The sequence below is a fragment of the Neopsephotus bourkii genome, unplaced genomic scaffold (assembly GCF_033783945.1).
Source record: "Neopsephotus bourkii isolate Nb327-2 ecotype Australia unplaced genomic scaffold, CSIRO-AGI_Nbou_v1 NB_1433, whole genome shotgun sequence".
NCBI classification, from domain to species: Eukaryota; Metazoa; Chordata; class Aves; order Psittaciformes; family Psittacidae; genus Neopsephotus; species Neopsephotus bourkii.
The window spans coordinates 1656523-1677365 of NW_026901910.1; the positions used below are offsets into that span (position 1 = coordinate 1656523).

General features: G+C 43.7%; 3 protein-coding genes across 7 annotated transcripts; 1 reads left to right on the plus strand and 2 right to left on the minus strand.

The window, feature by feature from the left end:
* Window positions 1-1246: 1246 nt before the first annotated feature.
* On the minus strand, window positions 1247-6371 carry NKAPD1 (NKAP domain containing 1). Of its 3 annotated transcripts, none has more exons than XM_061368374.1 (5): window positions 6232-6371; window positions 4474-4574; window positions 3365-3520; window positions 2766-2819; window positions 1247-1914 (listed from the first exon to the last, which is right to left on the minus strand). In XM_061368374.1, the coding sequence occupies exons 2-5, from the start codon at window positions 4554-4556 to the stop codon at window positions 1392-1394; spliced, it is 816 nt and encodes a 271-aa protein (XP_061224358.1). In that variant the 5' UTR covers window positions 4557-4574; window positions 6232-6371; the 3' UTR covers window positions 1247-1391. The 3 variants fall into 3 exon arrangements, with proteins under 3 accessions (XP_061224358.1, XP_061224359.1, XP_061224357.1); XM_061368375.1 differs by lacking the exon at window positions 6232-6371 and adding an exon at window positions 5781-5964; XM_061368373.1 differs by lacking the exon at window positions 6232-6371 and adding an exon at window positions 5652-5964.
* Window positions 6039-8396, plus strand: PIH1D2 (PIH1 domain containing 2). 2 transcript variants are annotated; one of them, XM_061368371.1, is made up of 5 exons: window positions 6040-6255; window positions 6338-6461; window positions 6716-6961; window positions 7505-7770; window positions 7887-8396. In XM_061368371.1, the coding sequence occupies exons 1-5, from the start codon at window positions 6088-6090 to the stop codon at window positions 8031-8033; spliced, it is 951 nt and encodes a 316-aa protein (XP_061224355.1). In that variant the 5' UTR covers window positions 6040-6087; the 3' UTR covers window positions 8034-8396. The 2 variants fall into 2 exon arrangements, with proteins under 2 accessions (XP_061224354.1, XP_061224355.1); XM_061368370.1 differs by having other exon boundaries at window positions 6039-6461.
* On the minus strand, window positions 7974-18613 carry DLAT (dihydrolipoamide S-acetyltransferase). 2 transcript variants are annotated; one of them, XR_009727696.1, is made up of 15 exons: window positions 18314-18613; window positions 17685-17786; window positions 17223-17347; window positions 16950-17106; window positions 15691-15817; window positions 15130-15317; window positions 14450-14615; window positions 14150-14217; window positions 13320-13412; window positions 13126-13233; window positions 12454-12569; window positions 12030-12192; window positions 11735-11871; window positions 10841-11033; window positions 7974-8191 (listed from the first exon to the last, which is right to left on the minus strand). XR_009727696.1 is itself a non-coding variant. In XM_061368365.1 (14 exons), the coding sequence occupies exons 1-14, from the start codon at window positions 18545-18547 to the stop codon at window positions 10904-10906; spliced, it is 1914 nt and encodes a 637-aa protein (XP_061224349.1). In that variant the 5' UTR covers window positions 18548-18613; the 3' UTR covers window positions 9260-10903. The 2 variants fall into 2 exon arrangements, 1 of the variants encoding a protein (XP_061224349.1); XM_061368365.1 differs by lacking the exon at window positions 7974-8191 and having other exon boundaries at window positions 9260-11033.
* Between the last annotated feature and the right edge of the window lie 2230 nt (window positions 18614-20843).

A 20843-nucleotide genomic window follows, 5' to 3' on the forward strand; every position in this document is an offset into this window, starting at 1 on the left:
ACCGAGGCGCTCCTCACCTGAACGCTGCCTAATGGAAAATACTTGTACGAGGGAAGCTACACGAAATAAACACCTTCTGGGACATCGCCCATGATGTACAGAAAGCTCCTGCATTGTTATTGCGTGACTGACCAGAAAGTGACTACGATAAAAGAGCTGAAAGCAAACTGACTCTGCAGTACGGTTTTCTCCAAGTCTTCAGTGTTAACTAGCCGACAATGGCATGCAGATACTGTCTCGTCACTTGGAAGTGAAAAAAGGGGACAGCAAGCAGGACCTAGGCGCACTGACACTGTTTCGTACTTGTTTAGGTGTAGACTAAAGCTGGAGCTGTGCTTGGTCACTGACACAACAATCACATCAGCGCAGTACATTTTCCCAGATGGCTAATTCCCATTCCAGCCTTCCTTACTTTACCTCCTCCAAGTCTTCCACAGCCACTTGGTCTGCTGAAGCAGAAACATGGCACAGGGAAGACACAAGGACCACCTACACTTCTCAGGCCTGTGCTCTGTCCCCAGACTTTACTCCAAAACAGTGATAAAAGCATCAAACATGTCTAGATTTGTTTATTTTGTTAAAAGGCTTGGCTGTTCAGCTGCAGGGAGAACGGCCCAGTACCGATTTCTCCAGTAATACATTGGCCAGACCAGAAACAGAACACAACACCCACCAAGGCTCCTCTGTCAGTACAAATAGTTTCAGCATCCCCCCTCCCCGAGAGAATGAAGGGAACATAGACACAATGGCCAGCCCATGCCTGGATTTGGAGAGTATTCTAACACACGCAAATGCACTGGTGTCTGTTCATCATTATGGAACAAGTCACTGCACCTTCAGTTGGAATGTCCCTTCTGTGCCCACCTGACCATGTATATGCCAACATAAAGGTCTGCTTTTGTTAGAAGATGGGAAAACAAAGCTACTGTAGGGTTAAACCCAGTGACATTTCCTCTGTTATCAGACTTTTTTGTCTCTCCCCTTCTCCTACTGCAAGTCTTGGTCATTGATTTGGTAACCCAAAAAAGCAAACTGTTAAAACTTAAGTAAAAAAAAACCACAAAAAGACCTTGGTGCAAACATGCCCATTTTTCCCCTGCAGACAGCCTGTAACAGTTTCTTGCATCAGAAGTCACACAAAAAGAATCCAAAGTTGTCAGGACTAGCCAACCTGTGAGGCACACAACTGCTCCCCTGGTTTTCTGAATGCCAAGTCAATGAAAAGCAAGGGGGCACCTACTGCAGGCTGCCAAGGCTCATTTTCTCCCCTGTGGGCTGGCAGGATGTATATAAACCACAGTGTTGAAACAACTTGTACCATGGGGCAGTGCTGAAAGACAAATACCTGCCTCTGTCCTCTACCTTACTGTTTGATCTGCAGCCTAGACTCATCAGTCCTCATCTGAGCTATCCTCTGATTTTTCATCAGCAGCCACTTTCCAGTTCTTCCTCTTGCTCCTCTTCTCTGGAACTTCACTGTGCCTCTCTGACACAGAATTGTGACGTTTCTTTCTCTTTTTGGGGGGCCGTTTCTCTTTTTTCTCCCCAGAGTCACTGTCCTCAGAGCTGCTGGTGGTTGAGCTGCTTGCATGAGATAAGTCACTTTCCTGCCCAGAAGAGGAAGTGGGTTCCCTGGCAGGCACTTTCCTGGTCTTTTTCTTGCGCTTGTGTTTCCCTTTTCGAGTGCTTGAAGTCTCCTCTTCTGAGCACTCGCTCTCCTGGGAAGAATCTGAGGATGTTCTCTCCTGCTCCTTTTTCTTTTTCTTTCTCTTTTTGTGTGATCGCTTTTTTTGCTTCTTCTTGTGCGATTTCTTTGTTTTTTTCCGTTTGTGCGATTCCCGGGCAGTTTGCTTTTCTAGATGAGATTTCTTCTTCCCATTGATAGCACTTTGGTCATCTCCTTCTCGCTGGTCACTGTAGAAAGAGCATAGGATCGTCAAAAGGAAGCAGACAGGCAGCCACATAGCAGTTAAACCTCTTCTGTCTCAAAGCTTTAAGCAAGCCCATCATTTGGCTAGAGCAGGAAAGCAGATGCTTTGACAGACAAGGTAGCTGCACTTTTGTTTCAAGTACTTAGTAACAGCTTGGGTTCACACCTTATTAATACCTCTGTTTAAGGTATTTGAGCCAGAACCAAGGAGAATATGTACTGAAAGCCACTGAGTGATGAAAGATTATGTACAGCAGGTTACTTAAAATCTGTAAGCCTGACAAATATTGTATGTAATGATTCTGTTTAGTTTAAAAATAATTAATTCTGATTTATTTAGATCTTATTTTACAGTTAAGTCTCCACTCCTCAGGATGCTGTTTTTATATTTTAAATTCTTCAAAGATTTTTATATTCCTCAAAGATTTTATATTATTCAAGTAAGGAGAAACACAGAAAATACATTACACTGAAAAGGGGAACCTGGAGCATTTTGAGAGGGAATATACTGAGCTGATTAGGATTAGGCCTACTACTCTGCCTCCCTGTTGGCCCAGACAGACCTTCCAGATTCATAGCATTTTAGTAACTCAAGCTCAAGCTGCAAGTCTAATTACTATAAAAGATACAAATCCCTCCTAAGACTCAGACAAGGGGGAACCACATTAATGGACTAGATTCTTTTCAGCAGGTATCTCTAACTAAACAATGTTGCTTTACAGTCAAGGCTGATCTGTACTCAGAACTTAAAGATCTTAAAATTCAGTTTAACAAATTTCCTGCATAACCTGACAGAGCAAGATTTCAGGCACATTAGTACATCTAGTTGCCTTACCTATCTGTATCGAATTCTTCAGGATATAACTCTTTATAGCCACTGTGACCCCATCTGTAGGAAAGCAGAACCAGATATTAGAAACTGACAAGGTATTTAAGGAAAAAATATAACTCTGAAAAGACAGAGCCACAGAATGAACATGAGTTTAGATAGCAAAGAAGGGCTATCAGAACCTTCCCAACCAAAAAAAAAGGAAGGAAATATAACTGGTTTGATTTGTACTATTTAAATATACCCAATGTTATCAGCCTCCTTTCCATTTCTAATCAGGAATATTTCAATTCAAGTTTCTTTAAAATAACCCTGGAGAGCACTAACTTTTTAAGTTCCTTGGGCAAAGTAATAAATAGTAAGCTTAGCTGCTAAGCTTAAGGCTGAGCTTTTGCTGCTAACTGTGACTTAGGGACTCTAATTCAACTCGTATCACTTATTCTGTGACACTAAGTAAGTTCGTACATGTTACTTATTCTCAAAATAAAACCCAAGCATTATTTTATAGGAATATGTACTGGAAAAACAAATTTACTAACTTCTTGGTACATGACCCCCAAAAGGTGTTTTTAATTATAATCACAGAACATAATTCCCCCACAGACCTGTCTGGCATGTTGGCTTCACATTCATACAGCTTTTTATTCCAGGATCGGGCCCTAAGGAGATCATCTTCAACTAGGTCCAGAAACTGTGAGTTCTTTGCTCTCCAGTCAGGCCTGTGGCCGTCCTCATCAAAGCCATCACTACGCATCCGGCTGCTGTGGAAAGAAAACAGTTGTTCTTCAGCTGTCAGCTCTGATGCAGAAAATTTCTGAACAAGGGGTTAGTTCAGTGAGAGGAACAAAAACACAGCAAGCCTTGAATGTCCATCTATGCAAGAAGACCAGCTATCGTTTTAACAGAGTCACCACTAACAGCTCTCACAAAACCTTACTGTCATGGTTGAAGCCCAGCCATTAACTCAGAACCAAGCAACTGCTTGATCACTCCCTCTCTTTTTCTCCCCTCCCCAGCTCCCAGAGGGATGGGGAGGAGAACTGAAAGAATGTAAATCCCATGGGTTGAGATAAGAACAGTCCAGTAACTAAGGTATAATACAAAACCACTACTGCTACCACCAATAATAATAATAATTAATGATAAGGGAAATAACAAGGGAGAGAATATAAAACTAAAAGGGGAAAGGAAAACAAACACAAGTGATGTACAATACAGTTGCTCAGCTACCACTGACAGATACCCAGCTCGACCAGAGCAGCAATCTGGGCCTTTTGGGTAACTCACCCCAGTTTCTATACTGGGCATAATGTGCTGGGGTATGGAATACCCCTTTGGCTAGTTTGTGTCAGGTGGCCTCTTCTTCCTCCCGGCTTCCCATACCCCTCCTCACTTGGCAGACCATGAGACTGAACATGTTCTTGGTCGGATTAAGCATTACTTAGCAACAACTAAAAACACTGGTGTATTATCAGCATTGTTCTCAGACTAAAGTTGAAAACACAGCACTTCACCTAAGAAGGAGAAAAATGACTGCTGCTGAACCCAGGACACTTACTCATTAAGGAGAAAATAAATGTATCTGTAGTCTGACTTCATACACTGTAAACACATATTCACCACAGAAAGCTCCTAACGTGTTGTAACAAACAAGAGTTCAGCAACTTAGCAATTAAGTCAAGACAATTAACTCCTCTAAACAACTAAAACCCACCTAGAGGTGTCTGACAGCATTCTGCTCTGCCTTTTCCAGTAAGTCTCTTCGGTTTGCTTCTCCCACTCCCTTATTTTCCACATTTCTGTCTCTTCCTGAATCTGAAAGTCACAGAAGGAAAACAAGAGTAACATTAGGGAAACTTTACAGACACGTAGCATGTAACATCAGCCCAACACTCCTGCTAACAAAATTCACAACAAACTTTCCTACTATATTGAAACAGATTATTTTCTACTAGATGTAACCAAAAGCAAAACCTCTTGATAGTAACATCATAACAAAGCACATGAGGGTAACTGCATCAGAAACGGTAGGTTTGCCTGATTTTACTATCTCATCTGTTCTGGCTACCCTACCTTGTTATTCATTACTACCCTAAACATACATACTGTTAGAGAATGCAGTATATAAATATCATTTGGAAGGACCAAGATGAAATGAGAAACTACATGACAAGCTAATAAAACACAGCATGCAGATACTGCATGATTTAACACATGTTTATGGACACTGACAGTATAATAAACATATGAAACAAACGAGTTAGACCTGCTAAATTACCAGGAATTAATTAAAGAGTTTGCTAAAGTTAATGGAGTTTCTTAGTCTGGCACTAAAATATTGCCTGTGCACATCAACACAAAGTTGAAATTCTTTGATGCAATTAACAATACATATACAGTACAAGAAAAAATAAAGATTTACTACTTTAAAAAAAAACAAACCACAGTTTTCATTAACGTCCTGAGAGAATATGTTCCATGGCACAAATTTTATAGGTGAATACACACATATATACACACACACACATCTGCCTATCTAAATATGCACGTTCCCAGGATAAGAACTGAAAATCAGGTTAAACAGAAATCGAGACTAATGGTGTTTACGCGGCTGATTTCAACAAGTTTCTCTCCTCTCTGCTCTCCCCATCTCCCGATCACAACCCGGGCATTCCGCCTGCCCCACTGCCCGCTCCGCACTACTGGGGAAGTACCAACGGTCCCGAGCCTCGGAGCAACCCCCAAGTGATGCCCAGGGCGCCTGCACTCGCACCCGCGGACAAAAGTCGGCCGCAGAAGCGGCCACGGGGCAGAGCCAGGCGGAAGAGTCACCGCGGAGAGGGGGGACAAGGGGCCGCCGAGGCCGGCAGCCCCCACCGGCCCCGGCCGTACCTTGTTGTGCGCGCCCGTGTGCCGGATGACGTTCCTCAACAGCACCTTCCCCACCGGCACCCGGGACATCCTCTCGCCCTACACGGCCCCGCAGACGCCGGCCCCACCGGCACCCCCGGGCCCGCTCACCGGGGCACCCCCGCAGCCGGGGAGCGGCCGGGCCTGCTCTCAGCTCCCGACCGGACGTGGTCCCCGCACAGTGCCTCCTCCTGGTAGCACACACCGGGGCCCCGGCGACCACGGGGCGCAGCGATCCCGCGGCGGCTCCGGGGGGAAGCGGGCAGCTTCCAGCTCGGCCGCGGGGCCAGCGGGCTCAGGGCGAGAGCGGAGCGGCCGCGGGGCCAGGACGCCCGGAAGCAGCGGGCGGACGGGGAGAGCGACGGACCCGCCGAGCCCCGCCCTTCCGGCGGCCGTTGCTAGGCAACCGGAAGCAGCCATGGCGGGTTCGGCGCTAGCGCGGGCCGCGCAGCTCTGGTCGCTGCTGGACGAGATGGCAGAGAATGAGCCCCAGGCCTACCGCCGGCTCCTGCAGCAGCAGCGCGCCGAGGCCGAGCTGTTCTGCGCTCCCCCGGAGCCTCACCTGTGCCTGCGGGCGCGTCCCGCGGTGGGTACGCGGGGTCGGGGTCGCGGCCTCCCGTCCGGGGGCTGCGGGGCGGCTCTCTCAGCCGCGGGTCGGTCTCTTGCAGGGTGGTGTCGGGAGGCCGCTGTTCATCAATGTCTGCAGCTGGAAAAGGGTCCCGGCACCCAAAGGCCCCGCTGACCCCACACCTGTCAGTGCGGGGCCGCTAAAAGAAGTATCTGGCGAAGGAGGTACGTCCCGAAAGAGTTGCGCCTCGCCCGGGATGCATTTCTTCCCGCACTACTGCATTGCGTGGCGATCACACGCAGGTTGTCGCTGTAACGGGGTGGTGCTGTGCCGTCGCCAGCTCTTGGCTCGGGGTGATTCTGTAGATGAGGTTGGTAAGAGTGCCCAGAAGCCACGAATTAGTTTCTTTTGCTCTTAAAATCAAGTGACTATAAAGAACACTGGCACGATAATTCTGACACATAACTTACTTTTATAGACCTTTACAGCATTATAGATATTGCATATAACCCAGATGTTCTTCAGAGGGGACAAGAAAACCCAGAGAAAATGGAGCACTTGATCCATTTGACACTTAAATTTGTTGAGGAACGATACAACCTTACTCTTTCTCATTCGTACACCATTGAATCATTCAAATTGAAGGGAAGCCTGGAAACGATGCAGCAGCGTCTGAGAGGAAGGCAGAGGCCAACTCCACATCATAATCAGAACACAAAGAACGGTATGTAGAGATACGCAGTAGCTTTTCTCTGACCTATCAGATTCTCCATCAGATTCTCCAACAAATTTACGCAAGCCTCATCTGTAACCCGATTCTTGCCTTAAGCATAAATCAAACGCTTCCAAGTCGGAAGTATTCATACCAGACAGTAGTTTAACCCTGCTGGCCTATTTGCATTTATTTCTGGTGTTTTACAACTGAGAAAACGGAGTGACACTGGAACAGCATATTCCCTTTTTTTATATCCACTAAACATGGTAACTCTTTTGCTATTTAATCCTTTGAGGTGCTCAAGTTTCTTTTGCCCTAACCTGAGTAAAAGGGATTGCTACTGTAACTAGTAGTCTGAAAACAGTAACTTTTAACCCACTGGCAATGTAACATAATTGTGGGTGAAGGAAAACTGCCAGTAATAGCCTTCAACAGACAAAACTATTAATGCCAATGAGTTAGTTAAAACTTTCATGATGTATTTGTCAAGTGTCATAACATTACACTTCTGTAACTGAGTGGTATGTGTGAAAAATTTCCTTTTCTTGAAAGAACTAACACTTGATGAGCTGCTACACGCTATGGAAGCTGAGGACTGCAGCAATGCTTCGGTCCTGCTGAAGGAAGAACATGTGAGGCAGTCTAAAGGGCACCTGATAGAGGAAATTGCTAGCACCGAAACACCAGAGAAGCTCAGTACCCCTGTCTATGAAATGATCACTGTAAAGGATGCAAACAAGAAACCACTCAAAATTGAACTCAGAATTGAATTGCCTAAGGTTAACTCTGTTTCTGAGTGTGATCTGAGAATTTCAAAGGTAAGCCAGCAGAAATAACAATCCTATGTTTTCTGTCTAGTATCCAATTCCTATAAATGCTCACTGCTAATTCATTGCCAAATAGTTAATCAAGTATTTTAATTTTCTTGGTTCAGGATGACATAGTCATTGCAGTCCCTGGAAAATACAAATTACAACTAGAGCTGCCAGAATTGGTGGATGAAGAAACAACGACAGCGGTATTTAACAAAGGAAAACGGATATTGTTTATCACAGTGCTGGTTGCCAAGCCAGATCTTTAAAGACTGCATTCTGTCCAGTTCATGTTCACAGATGCCAGAACAAGAAAAAAAGTTCAGAATGAGAATCCTAACTTTTAGATGGTGATGAGCTGGGTTTCTTTAAATTGACCTTCTGATCTTCAGGGGTAAATACCTCAAATGCATGTAGAAAAGGAAGTCTGAAGGAACATTAACACCACAAAAGTTAGGACAAAAGTAAGTTTAAAGATTGCAAATATTCAAGGAGTGACTTGAATATGTTAACAGCTGTAGTAAAAGACCATAAATGCACACATGCTCTAGTACATCATTCATTTTGCCTTAAGGTACAGCAGTAACAGTTGTGAAGTGTTTTTGTGGAATAAATTGATTACTGGATAAACACATGCAGGTCTCACATGTGTTTAATACTGCAACAACCAGCAGAGGTGTGTCATACATAGTTCTACAAGTTGCCCTGCATGATGTTCTTAGTCTCTAGGACAATCCCTGCTGATTTTAACAGGAATAGACTTTGTAGTCACTGAACATGCTTGACCTCAGTTCTTACTGGTTTTGTAATCTCTGAATGAGACCACAAAAACCAGACCTATTCTGTACCATTCAAAACAACATCTATGATTCAAAGCTCAGGAATGCTTGGAGTGAGGGTAGCAACCAAAACCAATCTTGCAGCACTTCAACTAGGAAAAACCACCTGCATTATTTTACAGTAATACACAAAATACAAAGTAATACAAAGCAACAAAAAGCAACACAAAACAGCTTCAGGGATTACTAAGCATGACAAGAATTGGCACAGGGACAAACAAAAGTTTAAGTGATCTTATTTTCATGATTGATTTGGTAGTATGTCATTCTTATGGCTTACAACACATGCATTACAACCATGCTTCTGTACTGATACTCATCAGATCAGAAATGGAAGCAAGCAAAACTTTAAAATACAGACTGATGAAAGTGCAGTTAACCCCTAGCTTTCCCCATTGTCTGTTTCAAACAGACTTCTGGCTGCACTGAGACACTCTTCAGTGGTTAGAGTTGCAAGTTCAAGATGAAATTCTACCACTGCATGAGCTGAGCTGGCCTGTTGCAGGATGCAAACAGGACCAGAAGTCACTATCAGCACTCTGCACAAGCACTGGGCAGGATTTTTTGAGCTGCAAGTGTTCCAGAGTGAAGGGTCTCTGTAACCAGAATTTGAGGTGTGCTGCAGCAAGGAAGCCAGGAAGATTCAAGTTCACTGCTACATGGTACTAACAGAGCATGTATTGTTTTGGAATATTTGTAATTACAATTTAAGGTTAATAGGGTGAGTTTCATGATCAGATTGACAGGCTAAACAGCTCTGATTCTGCTATAGCAGTACAGTAAGCCACACACAACTGAATACAAAAGCACTGGAAGATGTTTTAGTAGTTGTCAATTCCAAACATTTAATAGAACATAGGTTCACTAGAGCAAGTCTGGAACCAAGATATTTTAGAACATTAAAGAAAAGCTAAACCTTTAATGCACCTTTTTGCTTAAGCCAGGCATGAAAACCAGGTATCACAGCAACCAGACATTAAACAGTTCCCACAAAAATATTTAATTTCCATAGTATTTTCTTCCAGTATCTTTAGTGAACGTTGTAGAACTTTACAGGAGACAGTACTTAATGCAATATACAGAATAACAGAACAGCTGAAACTTTTTCTTTCCTTTTTTTAGACTTCTACCCCCTTGTAATTCTCCTGGACACTTTGTAATTGCGACATAGCCATCCTTTTTCACATTAAGATTTCCATGTGGAAAATGGAGCTTAAGAATGTTCAGCACTGCACCCCTTTTAGGATACAATGACTGGGGTAACTGGACACAAGTCCAACAAACTATCAAAGCATTTTACATACAATATACACATGGTAGCACATTTTGCAGCCTACCGAGGCTGTAACAACACAGACAATTCAGGGCAGAACCACAGTACCAGTGGCTAACTCAAAGATTCCTATGTCAGAATCCCTGGAAAAAAATTCCAAACATTTGAGTCATCACAGGACTAATATCCACTAATGGGATTATCAGCGTGTGTGATTTGCCTATACTGGGTTCCAGCACACAGTTTCTCTTAAACATTCTGCAAAATGGTTACTTTCCATGGCATCCTAGTCTGATATTAACAAGAGGAACAGCAATTAGAGTTTTCATATAGAAAGCATATGTAAGTATAAGTCCACAAGGAGATAACCACTCCCTGTGGTATCTGAGAGCTGTGACCCCACAGATATCAGTGCTCTTTCACCTTAAAGTGCTCAAAAGGGATCACATAGCTGAGAAGGTCCAGACCAGTGCCAAATTCCAAAGAGAGATTTGGAATGCTAGCACTTGGCCTTTGAGAAACTATTCCCAGGCGCTTCAGTCCCTTAGTGCATGCCATACTACCCATCCCAGCAGAACAGGACAGTAAGGGAATCCACCTTTTACTAACTTGTACGTTTCAGTTACCATCTCACCTGAACTCCTGTGAAGAGATGTTTGTAATTCAAATTAATAAGAACAGAGGTGATGAAACTGCTTGGTGTGCACTCCCCACCTCCCCGTTCACCCTAGTTTAGAAGCAGATGGCAGTATGCATACTGCCTATAACTTTTACATCTGGGATGCTTAACTCTGTTTTGGAAGAGTTTGCAAGTTAACTGTATAAAAATACAGTATAGCTGTAATATTGCTCTGAAAAGCACTTTTGCAAACTTTTTCTGTACAGACTGGTAATAACATTACCAGATAATATAATACATATTTAAAATAAAAAAGGAACTCTTTTAATAAGTCTGAACACTCACGTCTAAATAGCTTGTTTAAAACAAAACAGTGTGATCCAGAAAAACTTTGCTTGCATGGTTAAATTATAGCAGCATGGTTACTGGCTTTTCAAGGAAATTCTTGAATTCAGCAAGCCACTGTGCTCCAACTGCTCCATCTACAACACGATGGTCACAGCTAAGTGTAACGGACATCATACTGGCCACATCAAATCTGAAAGAGGGAAGAAAGAAAAGGTTAATACAATCCTCTGGAAGCCAGTGCCAGTAACAAAGCAAAAATAGCTTTTATCAGGGAACCAGCAACAACAGTTGGTGCTTGGCAGCAGATGTTTCTCCCTTAGGACCTCTGAAAAAGATTACATGATACAGCAGAATCATATTAATTCCTTTTCTACAATTAAGAAACACATTTGTATGTTCCGTTTAGGACAGGAAGCTCATCTATCCTTGAATCACAAGAAGAGCCTCGCACAAAGACAAACAGCCATTTTACCAAATAACCTTGAGCCTCCCCATGTGTCAGTGACAGACTGTTAACATGATTAAATAATCCAAAACATTCTCCTGGATCTATACAAGTTCAATCTTCAACCAGGGCAACATTATATACAAGATACTTGAATTATAATCCCTCCCTTAGGTTTTCCTTAAATGCAAATTTTAACAAGTTGTTAAAGAAGAACAGGTGCCTAAACTGTTGTGGATGCCAGACTAGGCCTCAAAGAAAGAAACAGCTTCTCCTTAACTTGCAAAGAAGTTGCAAGAAAAATGTATGGCAGGTCACTGCATTTCTCTTTAACCTGTGTGACCCCTTTATAGAAGATCTCACTGTACTTCAGAAGGTCATGAAAGCAGTATATCAACTTTTTGAAATCAGAAGTTCAGTATATGCAGAATCAGACGCACACCTACCCTTTCTCATTATCCGCTGGCACTAGCCTTTTCTCTGAGGAGCCAACTGCAAGGATACAGGCTTGAGGTGGATTGATTATAGCAGAGAAATTCTTAATCCCATACATTCCTAAATTGGAAATTGTGAATGTACCACCCTACAAGAAAAACACATTCATGGTCAAGCTCACAAAAGCTATTTCACGTGGAATATTAACAAACATGGCTAAAACATCAGAGAACAGGTTTTGCTCATTCTAAACAGGACTTCTGAAGTCAAGGGCAGTAATGTTTAACAGCAATTTGAGTTTCTCACCTGGAATTCATGAGGTTGAAGTTTACCTTCTCGGGCTTTAGCTGCCAAAGAAACCACATCCTTACTAATGGAAGCCAGGCCCTTTATATGTGCATTAAACACAATAGGGGTTATAAGCCCTGCAGGAGTATTAACTGCAACGCTAACATCCACCACATGATTTCTGCAAGAGACAAAGGAGATGCTAGTTACTCTAGCATGGTAACAAGGACAGTAATTTTCAGAACTGTTTGGACAACTCTAAATTAATATTAATTTTGCAACAATTATTTCACCTTGCACACTGGCCTTGGATGCAAAGCTCTTAGCACTTCAACAAAAGCCTCTCAACCTTTGCATTGTATCTGTTCCCCTCCCTCTAAATCCCAGCTGGTTTGCCATTAGCCTACCAAAGTTCCTGGCTTTGACTGTACCATTAACTTACTGCCTGATAACTGTGTCCATCCATGAAGAATTTGCCTCAGGCACCTTCAAGCAAGCCAGAGCAGAAGCTTTAATTATGAAGTCATTGACAGAAAGTTTAGTGTTACCCGAGAGGATCTGTAAATAAAGAGATACGGAAGTGTCAGTTTGTCTCTTACACATTACCTCAGTTAACTTGGATAGTCACTGCCATGCAGGCTTGTTTAAAGAAACTGTTAGAAAATAAAAACACTACTTGTAAACATTAATATTTAAAGAGCCAAGATTTTTTAGGAGGTACCTCTTATAATTTAAGAAGGTACAACCTTTTTTAATGTCTGTTTTTTCCCCCAAACTTGACTTAGAATTATTATCTCACTTAAATTTTCTACCCTTTTTATTCTTAGAACCTTTGTACCCTTTTGCCTAACTTCCCAGCTGGAAGAATTGAACAACACCAAGCAGAGTAAAGTGGCCCTGTTGGGGAAGACAGAAATTAGTGCACAGTGCCCAGATAAAAAGTCTCATTCTATCACAGACAGTCCAGAACTGAGGCACAACAGGTAGAAAAGGCACTGAAAAGACTATTTTTTCCAAGGCAAAATGGCATATCACCAAAAAGCCAGGTGGGTAAACCTGTGAAAGAACGCAGCTTTCCCCACGCACACAATCTCACCATGCCTAAATACTTTACCTCATTGAGTTCTTTCCTTAGCACCAGTACTTCTCCCATATTTATATCAATAGAAAGGTAATAGTGAGGTATTGTTTGTTTAGACTGCATCAACCGCTGAGCAATGACCTGAGGGTATACAACAGAAGCAATCAAATTAATTTGGAAAATTCTATACTGCAACAAATTCTCAGAAAGGAATAAAATCTTCTTACCTTCCGAATGTTGCTGATAGGGATATCTGTGAAGGTCCCCACTGGTGCTGCTGCAACTGCAGCAGCTGCAGGAACTGCCCCTACTGCTGGAGCCTGCAATCAGAGAAAGACAGCATAATTAATAGTACTATCCAATATCAATTCTGCAGAGTAATTCACTATGTGGGACAAGTGCTGAGGCTAAGTTGCCTCTTGCTGTCTAGCCTCACCTCTCCAGTATCCACTAGGCTCTTTCTAAGTCCTGTATTTGATTATTAAATGTAGAACTTCAATCATTTAAAAATGCAACACTGATATACACTGATATGAAGCTCCCAGAATAGTAAGTCCTGTTAGATGGTTGTTCTGTGTACAGCAGATGTACCCTAGAAGGCACTCACAACCTGCACTCAGCTACACCCCCTCCAGCAGAACACAAAGCAACACTTCCATCATCTCATATAAAACACAATCAATTGAGTAACAACAGATTTGTGGCAACAATGACAACAGGTTCTTCGCTCATAAGTATGGCTTTCATTCTAATTGCCACTTACAGCAATCTGTTGGGACTGGGTTTACCTCAATCTGTAACAACGTAGCAATGAGATGAAGGGTTGGGAGTGCCAAGTTTTTTTCACCTCAGTGAAATACCAGAGGACAAAGAAAGAAAGAAAACTGTCCGTATATCTGACAGATTAAACTTTACAACCTAACAGTCAGCATACCCCACACAGCATCATAGTCCAACCAATCCAGCAATAACATCTCCATATAGTAACTGCATTTCTACACAACATTTCCATCACTATAATCAAGTGTCTACTCTGACAGATCTCATGCCTACTCACTGGAGCAACCTTTGGTGGCACAAATGACTCCACATCTTTCTTTGTGATTCTACCATCTGGTCCAGTACCTAAAAAAGTCAAAGAAAAACGTAAGAGGATTTCAAGTATTTGCAACAGGGCATTTTTTCTAAAGGTACCAGCTTTATTCAACAGAGAGAAGTCGCTTAACACAACCTCTGGTGAGGACAGCTGCATAGTCAGGATGTTCCTGATAGGGAGGAAAGAAAAGAATAGGCAAGTATGTATGGAGAAACACTAGACACTAGACAGTGAAAGTAAGGAAGCAGAAAGACAACCCACCTTTCACTTGGGCAAGGTCAATTCCTTTTTCTGCTGCAATTTTCTTTGCCAGGGGACTAGCCAGGATCCTTCCTTTCTGGGGAGGCAGCCCAGCTGTAGGGGCTGCTGGAGCAGAAGGAACAGAAGGCTGAGGAGGAGGAGGAGCAGCAGCAGGAGTTGCCACCACCTTAACAGAAGAATCAAAGCCATTAGCTTCAGGATCATTCTGCAAAGGCTTTGAAGGTACAGTAAGAGAACAGGACCATCTGATTACCAGTCTAGAGAATAACAAAAATAGTCACTAATCTGAAAGAATTTTCAGATTCAGAGACGTTTCCCAGGTCCAGAAATTAAATCAGATCTTCCTGGGAAGGAGGCCAACTAAGCTGCTGAAGTATACACCCAAAAAAAGGGTCAAGCAAGTAACTTATGCTCCTGGTTTTCATGGATAAGGCATTTGAAGTGGCACAAACAACAGGCTGGAGAAGACTGTAATGAGTAACTATCTACTCCAGTTTTTGGACGGCAAATTAGCAATTACTCCTTAGGTCACCCATCACCAACACAAGTTGGCTTTACATTCATACAACCATAAATAATATTGGAGCCGGTGCCTCACACTCTCAAACCAGCAGAACAGGTCAGATCAGACAACTTCGTGGGCCCTATAACTTCTCTCACATTCTAAGAATTGTCCTTACTGGAGGAGGAGGGGGAGGAGGAGCTTGTGCCTTGATGTCCGTTACTGCAGTGGGTTGGTAGTCAGCAAAGGCTGGAATATCAGACTCTTTCTCCACAATTATGCAGAGAGCTGCTCCTAATGGCACATCTCTTGTTCCTTCAGGCACTAAGATTTTTGCCAAGTAGCCTTCCTCTTGCACTTCAAAGCCTTACGGGAAAGAAACAAAACTGGTTAAGTGCCTGATGCTCCTGAGGAGTTCCTCTAAATGCTGCTTCTAAAGACTTTGGTAACTAAAACCATGTCCTATATTTAGTAGGCAAGAGAATCCTTTCCAGTGCAACTACTAGGAAAAATCTCCATGCACTGCACATTACTAAGAAGGATTAATGAAGAAATAAGAAGTGGTTTTAGTAGCTCTGATAGTTAGCTCTCCAGTGGAATGAGAAGTTAACAAAGCTTGTTTTAGTTGCCCCACAGCTTCATGTCCTGAGCAGCTAGGAGAACAGTTAGCACAGAGTGTACTCTAGATTCTCCTCTTTAAAGGGCACCTTATCCATTCTTGCCTTTGGAGTTGACTCACCTATTGTGGCTTTATCTGTCTCAATTTCTGCCAGTAAGTCCCCCTCACTCAGTTTCTCCCCGACCTTCTTCTCCCATCTCTGTACCGTGCCCATTGTCATGGTAGGTGACAGGGCAGGGAGAGTGATCTGTGAAGTCAGAGAATACAAGAGGATCAGATTCTGATCATACAAAAGGAACAGGAACACAGTTTTAACTCCTGACTAAATTATGCCAACCTAAAGAAGTAGCCAGCCTTTAATGCATCTGGCTCCATTACAGAAAGTGCTATCTCATATTGCTAGCTGGCTGTTTTCATCAAAGCCTCGGCAAGAAAGCAAGCAAAAGCAAAGAGCAAGTAACCTATATATCAAAATAATTACTACCACCATCACATTGGGAATGTCTTGCAGCTGCTATTTGCAAAGCAAAAAGAAAGATTGAAGCAAGTCACTTTGTGACAAACAGGTTTGGCCCCTTTAAAAGCTATACAGACTGATCTTCCAATAAGCACTCAAAGATGTTGTAAGTTTGCACATACATATTGTAGTGCAACAAATACAGAACAGGTGAGTACAGCCGCAGAGCAAAATTGGACAGATAAGGCAAGCAGTATGAAATAAGCACATTTAGTAGCTAAAACACAAGTCAGATTAATAAGCCTTTAATTAATTCTTTGTTAAATTACTGATTTTTATAACATCTCAAAGAAATCAGTTCCCACATGTACCATCTGTGGAATGAGGTTTACTATTTCAATGTTCTTTTTCAAACGAATGTCACAGAAATACCCCGCTTATTATATTATATAGAATATATATTATATATTATTATATATTATCCACAAATATAACTCATTATTAGTCACCCACAAACCCATCTGGTATGCTCTCATCAAAGTATCAGAGACTTGAGTTCTGCCCCAAGATGTAAACAGGGTCTTCTGAGCTTATTCACACTTAGCACAAGGTCTTTTTATACCAGCACTATCCAAATACTGCAAATAGAGTAGGTATTTTTTCTAGACTGCAAAACAATCGTGGAGATACAAGAACCTCCTCTACTACCAGCTGGGATGCTAACATTTCTGAAAAAGTTCACTGGGACCTCCCCTAACACCTGCTTTAAGCATGCAGCAATTCAAGTGGCACATACTCCTGCAACTGTAGCTAATAACTTCCCACTCCAAACAGTAGTTATGATTAAATGCTGTGGATTTAGCAATGCCAAAACCAGAAAATGAGTGCAACAAGCCTTAAATCACAAGCAATGCTCTCTTACCTGCATATGAGGAGGGTAAGAGCTGCCAGGAGCCTGAGGAGAAGGCTGAGGTGGTGGTGAGGGAGCTGCAGCTTGAGGGGGAGGCACTGAGGCTGGCGGGGGGGCAGATGCTGCAGAATCTAGAGTATAATTTTTAAAGGCATCAACATGTTCAGGCCTAGAAGAAAACACAACCGCAAAAGCAGTCAGACGACTGCCTCTTAAGCCTTTCACACAGACACCCAAGAAGCCCTGAGAGAGAAAATTCAACTCAAAGGTTAGCGAAATACATACTTTTCTACGGTGATACATATTATGGCCCCAATAGGAACATCTCTTGTTCCTTCTGGCACCAGGATCTTGGCCAAGTAGCATTCATCTAAGCTCTCAAAGCCAACTGTTGCTTTGTCTGTCTCCACCTTTGAGAGAGAACAGGATATCATTATGGCAGCAGAAAAGACCAGTGTGCTCAAAGCTTTCCAGTCTGACATATGGCCACAACACACACAGTTCTGTAAAAGATCACCCTGCAGCACCAATCTTAGATAAGTTTGCTCTCAACCAGGTTAAGTGCTCCTCCTGCTCAGAAAGAAGAAAAGCAGCAACCAGTTTTGAAAGGCTGTCAGTCACTTGTTCCCAACAGCACCTGTGATCTTGAACCCAAGAGATCTGTTCAAATGAGTGCAGCCAGGGACAGAACCCAGGATGCACACACAGCTCATTAGAAATGCAGCACAGCCTGTGCCCCCAGAATACCTCTGCTATGAGGTCTCCTTCATTGATCTTGTCACCCTCCTTCTTTTCCCAGCGTGCAATGGTGCCCATCTGCATCGTGGGGGACAGAGCTGGCAAGGCCACCTGTGAGCAATAAGGCAGTGTTACAACCCACACAGTGCTGATATTAGGAACCCCAAGCATAGAGCAGAGATAGATCCCCAGTACAGGTTGGAACAGGGGGCACAAAGGAGACTGCAAATTCCCAGCAGGTTATGACTGTCTCCAATTTCCTGGTAAGACCCCAGGGCAAACCAATACTGGGGTGCTGAGATGGGGCTGACCGAGAAAAGGAGAAGCTATGCCAGGGACAGAGAAAAAGAACTAGTGGCAGTGAAGGTGGTACCCATTGATGGCAGAAGGACTCAAGGTAGTGGCAAGGGTATGAGAACCGCGGGAGTGGGGTAGAAAACTGTAGTTTCCCCTGGGCAAACTGGGCTGCCCAGTGACAAGAAACGAGACACAGAAAATGAAAGGGCTGCCCACGAAGCAGGGGGGCATAGGACTCTCTGGGGAGACCCAAGGGCTATTTGGACAGAGACGTTATGGGGTGGGAGGGAGGAGAGGGGGCTGCGAGACTGCCTGGGATGGGGGGAAGAGGAGCTTCTTACCTTCTGGTGTGCCGGGAGGCTGCAGCAGCGGCACGGGATGAGCCGAAGCCAGGTAAGAGGCAGCAGGAGCCCGCCGGGCCGCTTCACGGGGCCGCCCCACACCGGGCCGCGGCTCAGCGGTCCAGCCCCAAGCGTTGGCCCACGGCCGCCTCCAGCACCACTGAGCGCTCGGCAATGTCCCCGAGGAGCCCCCGCCGCGCCCCGGGCCACTCGTCGTGCCAACACCCGCCACATGCTGCAGCTGGAGCCGGAACCGCGGGGCCGCCGCCGCCGCTCGGTGACCTCCGTCCGGGCACGGCGCCGTACAGCCCAGCGCGACACTGCCGTAAAGCGCGGCGGGGCGAGTTAACTCTGTAATGCCCGTGATGGGGCTGGGGGGGCACTCGCAGTGCGCAGTGGCGTGGGGGCGGTTACACGAGGGCTGCAGCCGGCGGTGGGTGAACAAAGAGCCCCATGGCTCAGGTCAGTGACAAGAGCCTGCCCAGCAGTGAGAAAGCGGGGCTGTAAGCGACCCTGTACCCCGTGTCTTTGCGCAACGCACACCCGCAATTGCAACAGCCCCTCCTGGATTGTGCTGGTCGCTATCACATAGGCTAGGGTTTAGCCAGAGCCCAGGTCTGGCTGGAGCCACGTGAAGCCAGAACGTGTTCTGTGCCCGGCATCCAGCAGCACAGGTTCCCCCAACCATAGACTGCTGGGGTTGGACAAGGGGTTGGAACGCGCGAGGGCAAAGTGCTTAGCTGGCTAGCACCATACCCAGTAAAATCCCATCACGTACATTACTGCTGTCTTAACATGTTAGGAGTGGCTGCTCCTAAGTGTATAGGACTTGTCTTAGCTGAGCTCAGCCACTTCCAGCAGTTTACACAACCTTAGGTGTAGAAGCAGTGAAACTTGCTATCGCCAAGGCAGCCAAGCAAAACTTGTGCATTCTGTTTGACATGTTTTAAAAGTAATGTAAATGCCATTGTAAGTCTGTTCATCTCCTGTGTCTCATAAAAAAATACATGGTTTCCTAAAATATTGTGGAAAAGTGATTAAAAACGTTTCCTCCAGTACCAAGGGGGTGCTAACCTTAAGCACATTCTGATTTATGTACTGTATCCCTACCTGTGTGTTCTCATTTCAAAGCTGTCTTCCCCTTCACAAGCACTGAACAGCCTCAGTTTGCAAACCCTGTTTTATTGAGATAACTGGTTCATTAATCCAAGGATTACCCAGGCAGGTATGTCTGGTTCAGATGTACAGATAAAACTTCATTTTCCTAGAGAACAGGCTTTAGAATAGCTGCCATAAGTGATGAATGCAAACATATGAGTTTCAATGAGAACATAATCTTACATAGAGCATGTATGTTACATAAGCAGAAGAAAGTCTGGACAAAAAAAAAAATACTAAAACCAGTGAAAAATGTGAGTCTTGGGTATGATATTAAGAACACAGCCCCAGAATAAACCAAGTGAAGTCAGTGTTATAGCAAATTGATTTACTGCCAAACTGACTTAAAACACAACATCTTTTGCCTTTATCATAGAGAAATATATAGCCAACAGCTTTTCCACCTGATACTTCTTATTCCTATGCCTAACATTTCTTATCTCCTCCAGACCCCTTTCTCTCAATCAATGCAAAGGTAAAATGTCTGAAGAAGGCTGCAGCATCAATACAGAAATAAAGGTGAACCCAGACTGTGCATGGGATATAATGTTTCAGAGCAGCAGTCTTTCAGCTTCAGTGACAGCAATTCCATCTTTGCTATCATGGAGGGGAGCTGCATATAGGAACCCAAGAACAGAGCCTTGCTCTCAGTTCTGTCTCAGCAGATACTGATAGCATCTTCTTGTCTTCTTTTGTCCTAGCTTGCATGTGGTGTTAGCATGGATGGAAGGCACATGACTGCCACGCTTAAAAAAGCAAGCCTTTTGGCCAGACTTGCTCTTTCTCAAATAGAGCTCATTGTTGCTCTGGAGAACATGTATTTCCAGATAAGATTCAGTCCTTGGCTCTCTAGCAGCAGTAAGCATATTACATGTGACTATGGTTAGTTACTGAGTTGATCTAAAAACAAGAACAGGTTGTCTACTGTATCAGATTACAAGGTTTTTCTTCATGGGAAAACTGAGTAGCTAAGGGCAAGGATTGAATACTTATCCATTAGAAGCTCTGATCATATTAACAGCCTCCTGTGTCTTCAGTGCTCTAAAACCAAACTGCTTATCTTTGAGATACGGAGAGCAGAGAGATACGGAACTGGCAACTATAGGCCTTGAAAATGGTCTTATTTTCTCCATAAAACTGTAGCCTGGGTGCATGGCTCTTGCCCAAATAAGATTGGTGTGTAAAACCTGAAGCAACAAACACTTGAGAAAAATTTGCTCTTCAAATACAATTGATTTCAGTATAGCAACCCCATGCTCTCTTTATGAACACACTAGAGATCATGCAACAAAGAAACTATATCCAGGAGGAAGAAAAGCTCTGTTTCTTTTCCAAACAGATGTATTTGATGTATGTTGTATGGAACAGACGT